The sequence below is a fragment of the Polyodon spathula genome, chromosome 16, assembly GCF_017654505.1.
Source record: "Polyodon spathula isolate WHYD16114869_AA chromosome 16, ASM1765450v1, whole genome shotgun sequence".
Classification (NCBI taxonomy): domain Eukaryota; kingdom Metazoa; phylum Chordata; class Actinopteri; order Acipenseriformes; family Polyodontidae; genus Polyodon; species Polyodon spathula.
This window is the reverse complement of record NC_054549.1, coordinates 15,740,014-15,760,452: the sequence shown is the minus strand read 5'-3', so window position 1 is coordinate 15,760,452 and position 20,439 is coordinate 15,740,014. Positions and strand designations below refer to the sequence as shown.

The following is a 20,439-nucleotide window of genomic DNA, read 5'->3' as shown; positions in this document are numbered from 1 at the left end:
TTTAGCTTTACTCTGCAAGGTGTAAATTTCACTGATTTATTTTATTGATCATCTTCAGCATTGGCCTTTTGGTGATAAAAATGAGTTATGCTATTGTTATTGCTTTTAACACAGTTTAATATAGAACCACAGAATAAAAGTCCATGTATAATCTATACAACTGTATGCTGTCTGTAAATTTGGGCACACATTTTGGGTCTTATTAAAGCAAAGATGCATTCAGAAACTAATATAATAATTTAAATGGTGCAAAACTGTACTAATGTAAAGTTTCCTTTCTGTAGTAGTTTTTGTTGTAGTTGTATACAGTTGCTGGTTGGATTCTTAATGGTAACCAATATAAACACTGCAGGACCATTCCAAAAAATGACACGTTTGTTACATTGAGTTCAGCCATCTGAATTTATACTAAAACTCAAAAGCTGGATCATCAACATGTCTTGGGGTTTCCAGTAGTTTGAAATGTATTATTTCTTCCAATAAAACAAACATAACATTTTCAAAGAATGGTCTTGCAGTGGCATTGAGACTTTAATAATACTCTCTTAAAGACGATTTAATTCCTAAACCATTTAACATTATCAGTCTTCAACCCTGAGAAATGAAGAAGTCCCACTGGGGTAATTATGAGAGACTGTAATGTATGACTGACGAAAAGCAGTTCTTGAATAATGATTTGCACATAACCCCAGTAAGGCAAGGTAACTTTTTAACTTTTGTTTTTACATTTTAATGAGAAATCTCTGGTGTTGATTGTTTCCCGGATGACCTGATGACCCGACTGGTAATAAAACCTTTAATATTCCTGCAACAAGTTATAACAAAACTGAGCACTGCATATATAATTACATGTCAACACAGCATATCATGCGATTTACGGTAAGTATCTCCAGAAAATTCTAAACGACTTCAACAACAAAACGCAATGCATGAGTAGTAACGTTTTCTAATCGCCATCTGGCGTGTTCAGGTATGTCAAGTTTTACAGCAAAGGTTGAGTAAAGTGCAGCAGTGTATAGGTTTACAGGTTGGCAACATGTACGGACGAGAACAAAGACCATTAAAAGTCAGCGGTAGCCTGTAGATAAGATTTTAATAAGTAATATATATACTGTATACACATTTAAGCCATTTTCTGGTAGATAGATTGATATGTGTAGTCCTTATAAGTACACACAGCACACACTGAATGAAAAAGACTAACTTAAAATAAAAAAAAAAAAAAAGATACCAGCAGCTAATGTAAGAATGTTATAATATATGCATGCCATATGTACACATGTGCTTTCCATATTCAGTTTAAATTGAGACTATGCAATTTGTCCAAATGTTTTATTCGGAATATGTGCAATCCATTTAAGTTAAAATGCCGGGTATTTCCATTGTATTTCTCTCTGGTGTTTCAGTGATTTCTATAGCAGACCAAGAACACTGTAAAATGTGTGCATGCCACATTAAATAACCAGAAACCACACCATAAAACATGAACACATTTTTATAGTACATGCTTGTCGATTACACACAATTGCCTCAAGGTAAAGAAAATATATGGCAATTATAGGCTATATCCCCGCCAGTTAAAAGAGGTACAAACCTATACAGTTATGGCCAAATGTTTTGCATCACCTAAAATGTTAAGGATTGAGACATGGGTAAACACAACTCTGTGAACATAATTTAGATATTTTATTTAACATCATGTAATCAAAGAAACTACAAAATGACATTGCAAAAGTCTGCCGGAAGACTACGGTATTTCATATTAGATTTCGAAATGTAACATTTTTCTATTTTGGTCAGTTTTTCTTAAGTATATGGAAAACTACAAAGTAATCAGCAGGTTTCATTCGACTTTACCAGGTAAAATTCGATAATTCTATAGGGTGATACAAAACTTTCGGCCATAGCCACAGGCTTTTTGCAGCGCTAAATTTAACCGTCTGCCATGCGATTCTGGAAATGAGCAGCTAGACAGGCATTTCTTAAGATAAACACTTTTAAAGTGTGTATCTACAAAAGGAATACATGTATGAAAAAAAAAATACATCACAGCCCAATTTATGAAATAACAATAACGTAGACTCTTTTTCTGTTTTGCAGCTATTTAAGAAAAAGTATTTAGCTTTGCATTTTGTAACATTGCTTCTTGTCATTATGTATGTACAGAGTGGACCCGTTGACAAAGGAAACGGTAACATGCATTTTAATTCACCTTGCTTTATCAAGTTTCTTCATTTTTAAAGTGCATTTTAGATACGTATATTCAAAACAGCTGTAACATGAAAAATGATTACATTCGTAAAAATACAGGAAGAAGAAGAAGAAGAAGAAGAAGAAGAAGAAGAAGAAGAAGAATTATTAGTTGGTTTTTAACCATTAAGTTAAAAACTTCTGATACTTAGTAGCAGCCTTAACTATTACTAAAATAAGAAAGATTACTGTTGAATTGTTTATTGTTGTTACTCACCTTTTAAAAATAAAAGTCCTCAGTGTAAGAAAAAAAAAAAACATACAAATGACTTATTGCAATAAATTGCAATGCAATGCAAAAAAGTATATAAACTATTATAAAGTAAAACAAAACATATACAATGATTCAAACTAATGAAGGAAACAACAAAAGTGTGTTTTATAGGACGTCAAAGTTACTTTGCACAATATTCAGAAGCTGTATCATTACTTATTAAAAAAGAAACTCCGAAAGATGAGTCTTAAAAGAAGAAAAAAAAAAAAAAAAAAAAAAAAAAAAATCACTGCTTTATCTGCGTGATTGACAACTCGGAGGCGTGGATAATGTTTTCGAGGGGTGCGCAAATTCAGGGGTCTTTAAAAATAGCACAAAAATAAAACAAATATGGTATCATGTTGCATATAAAATAGTCTCAGAAGTCAATTATGTAACATTATAAACATAACAAGTATTTCGTCTCTGAGTGTAAAAAAAAAAAGGTTTGCTCTGAAATGCGTTGTCCCCCGAGTCTGACCCCTGTTGGTATCTCCTAAACTTGCTTTAGATTTTTGTTCTCTTTTCATGGAATCAGGCTCATTCTGCTGTAGTCAAGGATTGCTTGTTTGCCTCCTCGTCTATGCTTTCAATGGCTTTCTGGACATATTTGCATTGAATGCCTGGGCTTTTATTTTTTTCCCCACTGAGAACACCCCACGCAATAATGGATATCTTGTGGATTTTATGGATCGTACCCACGGTTTGGGCTGTAGAAGGTAAGACTGGCTACACCAGCCGTTGCAATCGATTTTATGTAATATATATGGTGCGGAATATACGCCTGTCTGTAATTACTGCACACGGACAAAACATGTTGCGGTCTTCAGACATTTCAATGTGTTTCGAAGGATACACAGTAACGATTTCTATGAGCGTTTTGGGGGCGGCATTGTGTGTATCGTGTTTTATTGTGCAAAAATTGTGCGTTGCTTTTTTAAATTGCAAAACGTAAGGTATGGCCAGTTTGCGTGTGATGCGCACCCTAGCACTAGTTTTCATACCTGCAACGTGCATCACCTGCAACTTGCATAAAAAGAAAGTACCCTATATCATTTATATTTCTGCGCATTTTTCTTTTTCATTTAACAATTTGTCACAAACCATTCTCTATATATTTCATTTTCAATACCATAGGGTTTCACATATTTGATAGGGATCAAAGCATCGGTCCAATGAATGAAAGTAACACAGACATTATAATATTAACAATAATAAAAAAACGAAAGAATTGAACAATTATTTGTAAAAATGAATTGAAAAAAAATCTGTCACTACACATCTTTGTGTTAAAATTGAGTAATGGGGTTAAATTGGCCGTTGTGTTCGGGCATTTTCTTGCCAATATTTAAACTCATCAGACATGCTCTGCAATTATGCATGCTCTAAACACGGCGGATGGCGATGTGTGTTTAACCATTTACTCATATATAACAAAAAATACACCTTTTATGATTTGGTCGTGAACTCTCACGCTTTCAAATCTAGGAGAATTATTTTCAGATTGTTTAATTTTTAATGTTGCATTTTGATTATTGATTTATTTTTGGTCAGCTGTCTGTGTAGTGTACGCCACGGCCCATCTTTTGTAGCACCGTGTTATTGAAGCTAGTATCACTGTATCTACTACTTCTCGACAATAAAGGTACACATCCATCATTGTACTTTATCTACGGCAGTTTACATACAGAATGCTCCACCGTATTAAAAACCTAGGAATTCAGTATTATGATTTTGACATTTGGGCCGACTAAATGAGTTGACAGAGAAATGTCAAATTACATTTTATTGACATTTACATTCATTTGTTATATATATATATATATATATATATTATCTATATATATATATATATATATAGATAAGTTTGCACTCACAATTATTATTATGTTGTAATGCCTATGATAGTTTGCCTGTACAGACCTTTAAAATACATGCATTTGTATGCAAAGATAAATAAACACATGCATGTGTATGTTAAAAAATGCATATAAAACATGCACTAGGTGGATACCATGTGTGTGGATGCAACTAAAAGAACATTTAAATAATTAGATAGATAGGCTAATGCTGTTTAAACACAATTCTGATAACTTAAAAATATGGTTTAATACTTTATTAAACACACAGGAGTCCCTGATAAATAACGGAATTGCTCGCTCCTTGCTGTTTTTATTTCGCTCTCTGACTACTGACCTGTGGCCCTAAAAAGTAAAAACATACCAGGCCTGGCTATTGTATTTCAGTGCCGGGCCTACCAACCAGCCTCAGGTTAGACCCTAGAGGCGCCTGATTTTCAGACCTGGTCATTCAGTGTTGACCCTGGGTGAGGGGAAAGTGGAGCCAGTATCTGTGAAAGAGTTTGGTCTCTGTGGTCTATTATATTTTAGTTGGAATACAAATACATCATCATAGTTTTTCTAAAATGTAAATTCAACATGGCCTTTGATTCTTTTTTTTAAAATGTTGTTTTACAAAGATGAGAGGCAAGCATGACCTTGTTCGTATTCACCAGAAATAAATTGTAGATAAAAGCAACAGCTTTATTTGTAATGTGTTATCTGCGATTTAGTCATTAAACACCTTTTACCATGCAGAAAACGGTTATCTCCTTTTGTATTTCAAGATAATTGGGTGGGATACAAGTTTACAGGGTTTACTCCTGGTACGTTGTATTCAGTTTACATATTATGTATTTTTAGACAATTAAAAAAATATTCCACTAATGGTCTGAATTTAGAAGAATTTTTAAACATGAAAAGTTTGTTTGTTTCAACTCTACACACATACATAAATATACATATAATGTGTGGTTAAAGATACATACATGGATCGATGTAATCCCATTTTATAGCCAGTCATAATAAAAGTAATACAATTTTAAACAATACATCTTTTTGGCGTCCGCCCACACAATCAATGATTTAATGTCTACAGTAAAATGTTGGCGTTGGCCGATTTGAAATATTTTGCTGACTGCAATATAATATATCTGTAATATATCTGTTAAACTAAAAAACAGACTTACACAAGGACTGCAGTGTTCCACTTTATTTATGCATCTCTGCCTGTTTCACTTAGCCATGACACATGAAAGTATTATATAGCACAACATGAGCCATATTTCATGATTTCCAGATAAAATGGGAATGTTAAGTTGGCTACTCGAGATAGATCAAGGGCAGTGTTCTTTAACAAAGTCATTTGGTTCAAAGTATATATAATGATAGCCGTTACTGATGTCAATCTCACTTTGCAAACTAGATTCAATCATTCATAAAGAATGCTAACCGATCTGTTATGAAGAACACCGCAGCACAATCTGTTATTGGTTTGTTCATTTTGTGTCAGCATACAGGGGAATAGAAGTCCACCTGCTTTTAGAAAATCACTTCTTGAAACATTTAGGCCAGCGTCCCCTGAAAAGGTGAGCAGGTCACACCGAAGACCCCCCTTGTGAGTGGGGTTCTTTTCTCTGCTGCATAGCTCACCTGCTGCTTGCCCCATTCAACCCACAGATTTTAATGACGTCTAGGTTGGAGGAATACATCGCTCATCTGAAAGTCGGTGGCACACCACCAGGTTTACAAAAAAGAAAAAAAGGAGAGTGATTACGGGCATTGCTTCTGTTCTTCGTTGAGGCGTCACACTTTTCCTTTTTTTTATGGTTTCTGCTTCTGTGCAGATTGGTTTCTCACTGGTGCCGTCCATCTGTCTGCTGGAGATTCAGGGCGAGGGGAAATTGTCTGGCGAATGCAGTCTCTGTGTGTGCTTTCTGTATTTGGAATTCATGTCCTTGCAGAAGAGTGCTGTGATCAAACAAGAAATCTTTTTTTTTTGTCTTCATAATGATCATAAGGGACTGCCATGGTCTCTGCTTTTTGAGTTACATCCAGCTAAAAAAACGTATATTAGGGGGGTTAGAGAAGAGTCCAACTTGTGCTATTGGAGAAATCTTAGCCATTAATCCTCAGGTCTATTTTTAATTGTGTGCTGTTTGTATAATTTGTACCACATTGCCTGAAAAGGGCAGCATGTATATCTCTCCCACTTTCCAGTTGACCCTTTCAAGCTCCTATCCCCTAATTGCTGGATAGCTAGAGAATCGTGGGTGTAGATCTAGGACAGCTTTACATTTTTCCGTAGATTAGATCAGCCCGGAGGAGGACACCCACTGTTCTTTTTGTTTGTTTGCTTGTTTGAATTATTTTTTGAATTTCTATTTCTTTAAGTATTTTTTGCGGGGGTCTGTTTTTAAAAACAATTGATTTAATTTTGTCTTCTGCCCGCGTCCAGTCATGATCCAGCCCATCTTTGCAAACTCAAAAAAGGGCATGAATTAAAACAATAACCAATGCTTTTAACCATGCAGTTTGGTTTGGTAAAGCCTCACAGCTTTGGGCAGCAGCTTGCATCTTGTAGGGTTTATCTGATTCTCAATGCTGTCTTGCTTTTTGCTTTGTTGAGATCCTATGTCTTTAACCTGATTTGGTAATAAAACAAAATACCAGCTTTTTGTATGGCCTATAGTCAAATCTCCATCACTGCAGCACTTGTATTATTATTATTATTATTATTATTATTATTATTATTATTATTATTAACATTTACTGGCAGAAAAAGTACCGATACTGTATGTCAAAATCACAAATATAGATAAAACAGATTAATTTAGGTCTGAGGCAGTGAACTGCATATTTTAATATCCTCTTTTTTGATTGGGCAGACTGCTCATAGAACATAACGGATTGCAGGTTTTATTTCTTGTGCTGGTAACCACCCTAGCGGTTCAACCAATAAACTGAAAGCAGCGCACTGTGCGAGAAAAGAGTTGAAAAAAAGGCCAGTGGCGCTGTAACCTAAAAAAACAACTTAACAAGGGGGGAGGGGGGCGACTGACAGAACTGACGTCATCTCGTACATTTCCAGAGCTATCCACTTTAATTATTGATTACGCCATTTATTTTAATTTTTGTATATATAAAAATACTACTATGTATGTGTGTGTGTGTGTATATATATATAGTCAGTTCCTAGATTCTCCACTATGAGTTTCATAGGTAGGCACTGACCTCTGGGACACAAGGTCGGAAGCACATATCCAGGCTTGGACCGTTTTGGACATAATCCACCAACAAAATGCTTTTTCTGGTATGCGGCTTATGAAACGGCACAATGGAGGAGATGAGAAAATGGAGGTCCCATCTGCTCTGCAAACATTCAAAAGATCACAGCCTTTTGTCAGAGAAGAGCAAGGGTGGCTGGGCCCGAATCCTGCACTTCTCATTCAGACCAGGGACTCGGGTAACGAGTGTGTTCAGAAAATGGCATATCCTGAATAAATATGTTGCTGTCCGCGCTTTGCTGTCGTTTTACGGAAATGTTATTAAAAAAAGCATTACAAAGCATTACAGCTTTTTCTAAGACAGAATTTCCAAATTCCAGAACATTTTGTATAGAGGGTTGCAATCTATTTATTTATGATTTTTCAAATGGACAAATGGTGTCTATTTTTTGGAGTTCCTATTATGAAGAAAGTGCAAAGGAATATTTTTAGAGGAATTCAAAAATTGCAACAGGAAGGAGCTTATAGTTGCTAGAAGGAGTAGTTAAATGATTGTTCAATTTAGCCTCTTTCTAGTTTTATAACTTTATAATTGGAAAGAATATATGTACACTAATACATATTAATGTTTTAAATTGTAAGCAACACAAATATGTATACTTTTTGCAAGCAGACATTTCCTGCAGTATTAGGAATTATTTTTATTTTTTTGCTAGGCAGACTTTATGAAGAATATGCCTCAGATTATTGTGATGAGTGAGATTTATAATTAGGGGAAGGGATTCTATGGAAATGCAGTGGGATTTCCTTTCTTTTACAGGTAAGACTGCTACAATTCAGACCAACATGTTCTACAACATGTATAATACTTGGTGTGTCTGGATCCAGAGTATGAGAATCGATAACATGTTTTTCCTTCAAATACATTACCACTGTGAATGCTATCAACTGTATGAGTGACTGTGCGGGTAAAGCTGATTAAGTTATGTGCGGTTTTCATTTATAAAATGTAAAAAACGTTTTTGTTTCCTTCAATAAACTATCTGCAGTGTCGGTTTAGCTGTGGTCAAATTAGTTTGAGTGCCACAAAGAAAGTTGTTAACACAATATGAGATGAATGGAGGTATTCAAACAGGGCCGTCTGCCCTCTGCAAATCAAAAGGCTTAAGATTTTCAAACAAAAAACTACAAACATCCACACAAGATACTGCTGTTCGATCAAGAGATGGCTTAGTAAACAGTTTCAGTCCAGTGAAGATGGTCCGTTTGGATATATTAACTTACTAAAACCACAAACTGTTCAGCCATTCATTTGTAGAAAAAAGACAACTTATAAATGTCACTGCAAAGCATGTGGCTGTATGCCAAGGCCATTATTCTTACTTTATATGACATTTCCTGGAAATCTATCATTAAATAATTAGTTTCCCTTTTTTTGGGTAATATTGATGGCGTCTGGAAATACAGCTATGAATGCTGTCAACTGTATGAATGACTGCAGGTGAAGCTGAAAATGTTAAACTGTATCAATACTACAGCACGTTAAACAGACACCAGTGTATGCATTAAAACAAATGTATTATTGATGCATGGATCTAATGCATGGAATATTATGGATTTATTTGGTGTGCATCATATTTTTTTAAAGAGATATCGCTTAAAATAACAGGCTATAGCTTTGTAACAAACTGGATATTATTTTAAAAAATCTGTAAAAACTAAACAGCAATGACATTGTCAATGACAGTGTGGCACAATAAAAAATAAAAAAAATCCTGAATGTGATATTTAGTACAGGCTCTCTCTCTATATAAATGTGTATACAGTGTGAACATGCACGTGATAAAAATTGCAGGAAGGCTGTAAATAATGTAATAAAGATCCATTTAGACTCTCAAAGCTTACGTTAGAGGAAGGTCTATTTTTCTTATGATGGCAGTGTTATGTATTGTAGTACACTGTCATTGTAAATGTATGTAGGTCAAGCTGTTTTCAATCAGATGCAACTCTTATGGGGCGGATTTTATAAATATGAGTCACTATAATGTATACCATACACATCTGTAATCTCTTTTTTTAATCCTTTTCAAGTGAAAGTGGTTTTCAAGTAACAGAAAAAAGATCGTAGCGCATTTTTAATAGTAAATACTTCATTTACTTTGATTTACGTTGGGACATCGTCTCTGCAAGGAGTACGAATAAAACATGTCTCTGAAACTAAACTAGCAAAAATAAAAAGGAATGGGCCCAGACATATTCAGTGCTCCTGAATTGTGTTTGTTTAAATTACAGGCGGTTATAAATAAAAACAAAGGACATATATTTTTGGTAGTTTGTAATAAACTTATTGGAATACCTCAAATATTTCTCAATAACAGTTTCATATTGACGTGGTAACAAACATGGTTTGCAGCATTTTATTTCTTAGACACAGCAATAAAAGAGTCAATAATAGAAAGATAAAAACTTAAAAATTAAAAAATAAAAAATAAGAAAAATCAATGACAAACATTTTTTTTTATGTCTTCAGTTTATTACATTTCTTTAGTATTTCTAGGCATTTCATGCCAGAAAAAAAAAAAAGAAAACTCCCTTTAAGTCTTTTGTTTGTGGCTGTAACTTCATGTTTTGCCTAGGATCAGTTTCCACGTGTGAAACAGTGCATTTATTGAGCTTGCTATCCCTCTCAGTGGCTGCCGATTTGAAAGTGGAACTCTGTCTATTTTCAATCCACCAGCAAAGTAATAATCCTCTCACTTCATATTGAAATGACCAGCGCTGATGACCCTGACTGGGCTGCTTTGATTGGATGATAGCTGCGAGGGCCTGGTACCACATTGACAACAAAATACCCAATTCAGTGTATATTTTAGGAGTTCTGATTTTAGTTTTTTTTAAAAAAGGTTACGTTTAGAACTCCGGTTCTATGTCATGACCTGTTACATCTGAAATTTCAATCTCCTTTCTGTTTTGCATGGTGTAGCGTTACAGTTTAAACCTTGTATTTATCTTGGTGTGATGGAACTGTTCAGCCAGGGAGGCAGGGGGATCGGGCACTGCCAAAGGAGTAGCTGGGAGCCATCCAAAGCAGTAACGCTCCACTATCCTGGCGTGGCACTATTTCATTGCTTTGGAATTTGAAGCTAGCAAACCAGTTGCTTTTGATAGCATATAAATATTATTGGTCTAAATCACAAAATGACCATGTAATTGCAAATGCTGCTCCTGTTGCTTGAAAGAGGCCAGAGGTCAAAATGTAATTGGAAGTCTGTGTTGCCATTTGATCCCTGTTTAAAAGTATTTCCCAACAGACATGAGGCCTATTGGCAATGTGGAGATCAATTAAAGTGTTTTTTTTTTTTTTTGCTATTTGCAATTTGCTACTTTTTATCAACTTTATTCATTTTGTAAGGGATATTGGTCACATGCTGTGCTTTTCATTTTTGTTCTTTTTACCCTTTGCTGGGTAAAAAAGAAAAACATGAATGAACACTACTTGCCACATTGCTGTACCATTTAAAATAAACATGTATAAAAGGTTGTGATTTTCTAAATTAAATTTTTTACCGAACCACAATTGATATTAGATCAGAAAACTGCTACAGACACAACAGCAAGCTGTTAAAATTGCTAACCAATTTAATTTAAAAATAAAACGCAAGCTGTCTTATGGGGGCTGTGGTACAAATGTGATTATAGATAAACAAAGGGCATGTCTGGTTTGAAATCTAGCTATAGATGTAATTTGCTCACCTATGTTTTATTTTGAAATGAATTCATGTTTTCAATTTTAATAAAAAACAAAATCCATCTAACACTTTTGTTGTCACACGTTTGCATGTTTCCTCGACAACTATCGATTTGGGGGTGGGGGGTGGGTGCGGTAGCCTCAGGGTAAAGATCATGACTAAATTCATCATCAACACATCAAGTCGACAGAGATATTCTCAATCATCTTTCTTGTTAACAAAAACAGTTTTTCTAGTGCATTGCTTTTATTTGACGCATTAGGTGAATTATTAAACCTCTGTGAATTCCTGCGAATCTGTTATAATTGAGAACTGTCAGTGGGAAAATATTACCCGGCTAAAAGTTTTACAGACTAAAAGCAATTAAAAAAAATAATAATAAAATAAAAACTGTTTGTTTTGATAAATGTTGCTTGGAGACAACCTGGACACCCCCCACTGCTGGTGTTACAGTTCCCTTATTCAGAGCCATATGCTCTGTCATATAGAGAAAGGTGAAACTGTACGAAAGCTTCGACAGGTGCATTCTCTAGAGCCGTTTGTCTGCGTGACTGGAATCTCCTTGCGTTGTGATTGGGTCAGAGGTGCTGGACATGTGCCTCAAATTCCAAAGCTCAGGGTGTCAATAGAGGTTTATATTGAGCCGTGGATAAAAGTGCCAGCGAAATTATCACCTTTTAGATTTCTAAAGGCATTTCTAAAGGCAGTGTTGCAGGATAAGACAGATGCTGGCTGCATGGTTTATTTTCCCTTTGGGCAGATGCTTTTTTTATTTCCTTGCTACTTCACGCTGACACACACTTCAGTGTTTGTTTGGTTTAAATTTAGATAGCCAAACAAATACACTGATTTTTTTATTTATTTTTTAATCTCACCAAGTACAATGCAGTATCCTTGTTCCTCCATTTGCTATTTGTATTGGATTAAACCTTTTTTTTTATTTCCAATTATTCTTCTAAGCATCCCGCAAGGGGGCACACATCTAAAACAATGATGGGGTATAGTGGAGGCTACCGGAAGGCTGTAGTATAATCTCAGAAAGTATTTTAGTTTTAGTAATTTTCTTTCAGGCACCTTATAGTAAGCAGCCACCCAGTCCTCTGTGACTGTTCAGGTTTCATTGTATTTTAAAGGTTTATTTTAAAGAAACCTTTGGAAGCAGGTGAATTTTCTATGAGTTGATGCTCAGACTCTGCTGTGGTAACCTTTTCTAAGGGCAGCACTTATAATGCAACGTGCTGAACATGTTTAAATACATGTTTTAAACCAAAGCCAAGAAAACCAGAAAACTGTACAAGTGTGTACTCTGGAAAAGTGGTGGCAGATGTCTGTTAGCTTAAAGACTGACCTGATGTGTAACAAACAGGTTTCAAGGATGGAGGAAGCTTGATTCTTAACAGCTTTAACTACCTCTGGAAATGCAAACCAATAAAGTAGACAGCAAGGAGAACAGATGGCTTAGCTGTGGAAAACTGCAGTAAACAGACATCGAACCAAAGTATATTTCAGTCCAGCGGGATTCTGCTTATACAAACATAAGCAAATGCAAACATACAGTCATTTCCTTCTGTTTTTATTTTACCAGTATAAATGTTGGTCTTTTCTGATGTTGGAGTGCTTGCAGGCCATCCAATTTTACGTTATTTTTAAAATACTGTTAGCATTTCTTAACACAGATTTGCTAAACACTTTGGTGGTTGGGTGCAAACTGTGGGAGAGTTACTTACAGTGAGGTATAGACGGGTACAGATTGGAGATCCGTACCACACACGTGGTGCAAGGCTCCCAATGCCTGAAAAGTGACGTTTAGACTGTTGGTTTGTTACTGAGCTTTTATGTAACTGTCAGGCCTGACCGATTTTCCAGTCCTGTCAGTACTCATTTAATAAATGTAGCCTGTCCTTACCAAGAGACACACAAACAGACAATCTAGACTTTGGTTTAATGTAGTGCTTCATTACTATGAAATGTGCAGTGTATTTTTAGTCCAAATATAAAACCAGCACACACCCGAGAGAGAGAGAGAGAGAGTGAGCACACAAGAGAGAGAGAATCGGAGTATGGTTACTGTCCTTCTAGGATAATTTCTTAGTGATAGCCATTACTTAATAAGGGGTTATAACTTTAGCTTTAAAATCAATGTTACAGCAATCATTTGTTTTTTTGTTTGCTTTTGTTCAGATTTTTCAAATATGTTTCCAAAAAAAAAAAAAAAAAATGCTGCTTTGGTCATTTCAACCCTTATAAAGGTTTACGCACCATGGTAAAAAGAATAACAAAGTAACGTAAAGCATTGTTAGTTAGCACAGTCAGGCATGATGTATAAGCAATATATAAGCCCAGTATAAGCATGATAAATTGCTTAATTATCTAAGTTGAAATATCAAAAACACAACAGTATTTCAGCCGCTTAGGAAATCATAAAATCATGCTTCACGGATCATAAAATCAGACAGAAACTTTGCTACAAGACACACACACATGCACATGTATGAGAAAACAGCAACAGTACAGCAGCCACTCGTATTAACAGTGCAGATGGTGTGTTTTTTCAGTCACTTTTCTTCTGCTGCTGGACGGCTTGTTGTGACTGCTGGAGATCCTCTGGGAGCAAGCTAAAGCTTTGCCGGAGAATGCCGCTTTCAGTTTTTTAATACCTGTGTTGTATTTCAGCCCATTATAGATGAAGGGCAACCTGTTTTATAGTCCTAGGTGAACCAAGGGAAAGCTCACTCAAACAATGTTATTTTTTTTTCCTTCAAATTCCGTTACCCAGCACAAATGCCCCACTGACAGGTATGACCAAAAGTTTTGCATCACCTATGATTTTAGGGCGAGACATAATTTTATATATATATGTGACAGATTGCCCTCCGGTCACATGAAACTCCATAGCGTGTGTTTATTATTTACAAAAAGAAAATAAACAAAACAAAACCTAACCCAATCTCGGGTTCTATCTAAACAAATTTTCCCCTAACTAATAACAAGGCAGGCTAAGCCTGTTACCTCATCACCAAAACCAAACCGCAATCCAAGTGGTAATCCAATTCATTTTCCAACAGTTTGTTTCCCAGTTCTCGCAACAATCCAATCCAATCCAATCCAATCCAATCCAATCCAATCCAATCCAATCCAATCCAATCCAATCCAATCTCTTGCTCTCCAACTCTCCAACCAAACTCCTACCATCACACGCACACGCACCCTTTTAAACATAACTAATTAATCCCCTAATTAGTCAATTGATTTAACCTGGAGTTGGTCCTGACTCCAGTAACCACTACTGGGTCCTAATGCCCCCCTAGGTGTGGTCTCTACTAAACAAGACATATTTATTTTAAACCAGATTTAATTACTTTTTAGTGTCCCTCATATAACTTCACTTCATATATCACTTAGCAGTTTATCAGTTAATCCCATCTTTAGTTTTAATCTCAAACACATTACATTATTTAATTTATTTGTTTACCCTCCAGTTAGTTTATGTACTCCTTTCACATTTTGCTATATATATATTATATATATATATATATATATATATATATATATATATATATATATAATTGTTGGTCTTTTATTTGACATCATGTCGTCAAATAAACTACAAAATGATATTGCAAAAGTCTACTGGAAGCCATAATAGCAGTACAGTATTTCATGTTAGATTCTGAGAGGTTACATTTAAAAAATGTTGGCAGTTTTGTTAAGTCTATGGAAAACTACATAGCCGTATGTAATTCAATATGTTAACATAACATTATTCAACAGATTTCATTCGACTTTATGAAGCAAAATTTGTTAATTCTAAGGGTGATGCAAAACTTTTGTCCATAGCTGTCGTTATACTTGGGTAATATTCAGAACTATTATAGGAAAAGTAATGTTGTAACTACAGCAAGTTTGATTGTAACGTCTGGATTAGACATAGCAGGCCCACTGTCTCTTACTTTTTAAGAGCACTATGAAGATTGTTGTACTGGATCTTTAATCAAGTAATCTGCACACTTTCTTGTTACGATCAGATGCCCTTGTCTCAGGATTTGTCTATGTGATAATGGTCACAGTTCCCTTTAAAATCTCTGTTATTAGAGCAAGCTGTTATTAATATGAACAAACCTTAGCTTGGAAGGTTGATGCTGAAGGCTTTGCAGATAGACATGTAATTGTTGCTATGACACATGTATGTCAAGAAATGCTAAGGGATTTAGGAGTTAAGCTATTTTATTACAAGTGTTTGACAGACCTGGAGACTGGAGAACTGAGATGTGCTGCAGGCTATATAACCAATGACTGAGATCTTCAGTACAAAAGACTTGAGCTACACCTGGGATTTGGGCACAGAAATACCTGAGCCACAGGCAGTCCCTTTGATCACCTGAAGTTAAGAGGTAAAAAGAAGGCTGGAAAAAGGCAAAGGTGGGAGGGCAAGAAATTAAAAACTAGAGGGGCTGAGGGGAAATTGCCTTTACCAAGATCTTCAGTGGCAACACAGTAGAGGCTAGAACTGCATGAAACGATTATGTTACACATGGAAAGGATATTTCTGAGTTTAGCTTATGTTAAATTGTGTATATATGCTATTAAAAATTGAACAAAATGGTCCCATGGCGTAGCAGTATAAGCCAATGCCATCAACGCAGGGAGCTACGTCCTCGCAGGCTCCAATCTAAGCTGCTGGTTGTCGTGCCGACGGGCAGCCTAGCAGCAATGTAATGTAATTGGCCACATTGCCGGTAGAGTTTAATTTCCTGGTCAGGGATCTCACTGCCTCTCAGTGCACAGCCACCCCCTGTCTGCCAAGCTCTGAATTGCTCTCTGTGCGTTCTCAAGGATGACAGTTGTGTTCCTCTGAAGAGTGCAATTGTCATTGCGCTCTAAAAAGAGCTGGTTATTATAATACATTTATCAAGTAGGATGTCTTTCAGCACTTTCAGTGTACAATAAATAAAGTAAGCAAATTTACATAGCCCTTTTTTACAAAGTGTGTCAAGTCATGATCCTTGTGATTTTATCAGTATGGAAACAAATGCAAAACATGTTTATTATGTTACGGAATCATGCTCTTTGTCAGTCTGACTTCAGAGTTGCTGCTGTTAGAATTAATTTGACTTATCTTTGAATCGAAACATAATTGTCAGGGGAGCTGTATAATAAGCTTCCACACAGAAGCCACACAGGACAGTTCATACAATAAAACTTGTAAGGCAGTTTGCGAAAAAAAATAAAAATAACAAACTGCATTTTTTAACAAATAAATTGTTATTATTAAGTTAAACATGTGCTTTTTCTTTCTGTGGCTAATAATTAGCTAATAATTAGCTTTGTATACAAATCCTAAGCAATCCTATACTTTGGCCTTGACTTAAGTCTAGTGGCCTTGGTGCCCTCTACAAATTTTTTGAACTGAAGGCCTTTTTTTTGGCCAATTTAAAGCCCTGTTAGGTTAATGATGGTGCTTTTAAGTTGGAGAAGCAAATAATATATTGTTAAAATATTCATAAATGACTGCAACATTTTTGATTAATCAAATTATTTTAATTGTCATTGCAGCACTAGTAGTGACACAACAATGACAATGCTATACCATCCCCAGAAGGGTCAGAAGCAACTTTATGAAGCTTGTATTGCAATGGTATGAACACACAATACACACTGTTACCCAAATGAATGACCCTATTCAGCTTATTGGCATCACCCTTGAAGGGACCAAGTACTAGATAAGCATGCCCTTATGAAAAGATCCTCTATGGAAAACACTAGTGGCAGGAACGTGCTTCTAAGAGGCTTCTACAATGAGAAGAAAGGTACCTGATGGTAAGAGTTTTTTATTTCATATAGTCAGTGGTCTGAAGCAATACACACTGATGGGATCCCAGTGCAATACCAGACAGCTGCCATATCAGGACCAGTGTGCGATGTAAATAGGCTAATTGACCTTGCTGAATTCGACTTCTTAAGGGTGAGGATTTCTCAGATTTAGGATTGGTGGCTGGGCACACAAACAGAATATATGTCTTTGTTTAGGGGGATTTAGATTGCAAATCTGATTTCTTGTTTGGTGCCAGTGCAAACTTGACATCTGTACAGTGGCATCAAGGTGGGCACCATCAGTGCCAGAAGTAATAAAGGCAGTGCAAGGTAAACAGCTGGCCACTAATGAAATAACTGATAAGGATCACCAGAGTTTATTTTCACATGGGGCCCCAGTGACCATGGGTGAAAATGAGTGGGTGAGAGATACAGATGTCCATGATTGAGATTTATTAATGTTGATTAAACCGACTCAGCTGCTTAGCACTTGAAGGGTGAACAAGGGCTTGAGTCTAACATTCGGACTAGAAACCCTATTGTGTGTTTTATATTTCTTTGTAAAGAATGTTTGGGGTTTTAATAATTCTAATAATAATCATAATCATGCATGCGACTGACAGAGCCGTGCAGCCATCTTGCTTTTAATGGCTCAGTATTCGAGATTCTTACAAGATGCTTCTGCAGAGAGAGACAAAGAAATGCAGTCATGTGACCTGCAGTGCTTAAAACTCAACAGTTTATATCGTCTTCATTTTCTAATATTTAATTTCCTACCTGTTTGATTTATAACGTGTGTTCTCTATGCTTTTCATTTCCCTTTTCTGCTTAGATAATCATTTTCCATGCATACTATCTATTCTTACAAACCTATTACTTCTGAAAAGACTCCTCAAGCTTGAATGTGGGGAGGTGGGGAACTATATGAGTGTTGCACTACACATTGACAATCATATGTAACATTGCATGCAACTCAATCCTGTGCAATGATAAAATGTTTCCCCAACCTCACTTTCACTCAATCAGCTGTGCTAGTGAACATGGCAAACAGTAATCTAAGCAGAAACAATAATAGAGAATCATGCATACCACTTATGCTATCATATTAAACAAATACTGTACATAATATGTACGTGTTCTACAATCTAATATACCTGGTGAATCTTTAACACAGCCTGTGACTTTGTGTGCTGTATGAGTGACAATCATCCAGCTCTGTCAGTCTCTCAGGATATTGAATATGACATGTGACATCTCTAATACAGCTTTACATGGCTGCGTTGCCATGTCATCATAAAGGTCCATTTGAGTTTGAGTTGATGTTTTAAGGAACTTTTGCTTCCGCTAACCATAACCTAACAATACCACCTTAAATTACTTCCTAGTTGAAGATTTCACCACAAACCTAGCTCCGTAGAGATAACACAGCAGCAAAATTAAGTGTAGGCCTCCTATCAGTCTAATTTTAAATGCAAAAGTTAAAAGATTGACAATAAAAGCTGGTTCTGTCCACAGCTGTTTTATAGGCTTGTATAAACTGGCTTTTGGACAGTTTGACTATTCTCAAAGGTAATAAAACTGCAGTGTCTCTCAAGTTACTTTGAGGCTGGTTTGTATATTGTAAGTGTGGAAGGAAGACTGTGACACTTATTGGTTCTATGAAGTTATTAAATGCCCCTGGCATGGTGCCCCTCACACACTGCAGTGCTTTGTTCAGAGTTAAGGATCTGCAGTACCATGCAACCACACAAGAGTGCTGCCGTATCAGCTCCACTGTACCTTTTCAAATGTTTTTCTATTGCTGGTACTTCGTCAGCCTGCATATGGTTCTGCTAGAGCTCATTAGCATAATACCCTGGTATTGTAATAGCATCCCAATGGAAATGTTCCTTTGATAGAGGCAGAACTTTTTTCCTTGCCCCCTTAGTTAACAAGCTGCTGGCCCATTGGCAGGAAGGCAGCGTGTGATGCTGTTATTGTGCAAAGGACTAAGAAGAGGCTAAATGTTTAACCCTTGTCAATGATATGCATGTTGAATATTCATGTTATTCTTTGTGTTTACGCAGTAGTGTGTAATCTGTGTAACCCTAATATTTCATATTAAACGTTTATTCAATCTTTTCCATTATGAATGTTGTACATATTTACTCTTACACGATGCTGCCATGTTATTTTGCGATTCACCTCAAAGACTGGATTAATTCATGGATAGATCATGTTGACAGTAAATATGCACTACTGTATAAGGCCCTTTATTCACATTTTCAGTATTTCTCAATTGTCAGAAAAGATGCACTGTACCCACACATGTTAAACACATGCAGTAGTATTTCAGTTGATCTACAAACTGTCAGATCTTAATACCAGAATCACTGAAATCCTTCCAAAATTACTTCTTTGTGACAACTACCATAGCGATTCCTAATAGTGCAAGTGAGCTTCTCAATAATTTCCTTCAGTGATGACACATACACCTTCAGGGTGAAGGTGCTTTATTGATTTGAATGATGGTATTAAGTTACTCTATTTTAAATCAATTCTCATGAACCCTTTGCCTTTTACCCAGAAATGTTCTTGTATTGAATAAATAAATAAATAGCAATGTTTTGGAGGGCTTGTCATGATGGATTTTATTATTTGTTCTGCACATTTCAAATATGTTAACGCTTCAGCATTTTTCCCCACTGAAGTCAGCTCAACACATTGCAGTACTAAATCCAACAGTTTTCTTTCTAGAAAGCAAAATCCTCAAGCCAGATTCCACAGCAGCTGGCAATATGGATGTTCTACACCACCGCAACCCCCCCAATGAGAGAAGAAAAAAAAACAGTTAAAGACTGCATCGCTAATACTTTTCTTAATTATGCTTACACTATCTTTCTCCATTTAACGTAATCTCCCTGTGCATTACTGTTGGCCGTCATTGCTCCAGAACAAGATGCCCAGGAACTGACATTGCCACAGGGTATCCGGGCGTATAAAGAGATGTAGCTGACTAACCCACCGCCTGCAGAATCAGATGAGAAAGCTTCTCGCTTTACTATCCCTGAGCGCCGCCTTATCTCTCTTTGCCGATGCGAAAATTACCATGGAAATGAAAAGCAAGCAGATCGAGGGACTGGGGATTAAGAGAGGTGTGAGCGCTTGTGGAGCCGGCAATTAACTCCTTCTTTCCATCCGTTTTTCCTGGGAGGCTGTGAGGGAAATCAGCAGTGCTAGTCAGCCTACAGGTCAGCAGCTACCCCCACTGCCCACCGGCAGCAAGCTGACACACCATGCAGGGAGTCTTGGCAGTTCCAGGGCAGCTGCTG

The 20,439-nt window shown here is 36.3% G+C and overlaps 1 protein-coding gene across 4 annotated transcripts in view; it reads left to right on the top strand.

Annotated features, from left to right (window-relative positions):
- The first annotated feature begins 3,047 nt into the window (after positions 1-3,047).
- LOC121329232 (ephrin type-B receptor 2-like) overlaps positions 3,048-20,439 on the top strand; it is a 112,515-nt gene continuing 95,123 nt past the window's right edge. For all 4 annotated transcript variants that reach the window (XM_041274712.1, XM_041274711.1, XM_041274714.1 and 1 more), the window contains exon 1: positions 3,048-3,222. In XM_041274712.1, the coding sequence (XP_041130646.1) occupies positions 3,123-3,222 (100 nt within the window). In that variant the 5' untranslated portion in view covers positions 3,048-3,122. The remainder of the gene's footprint in view (positions 3,223-20,439) is intronic.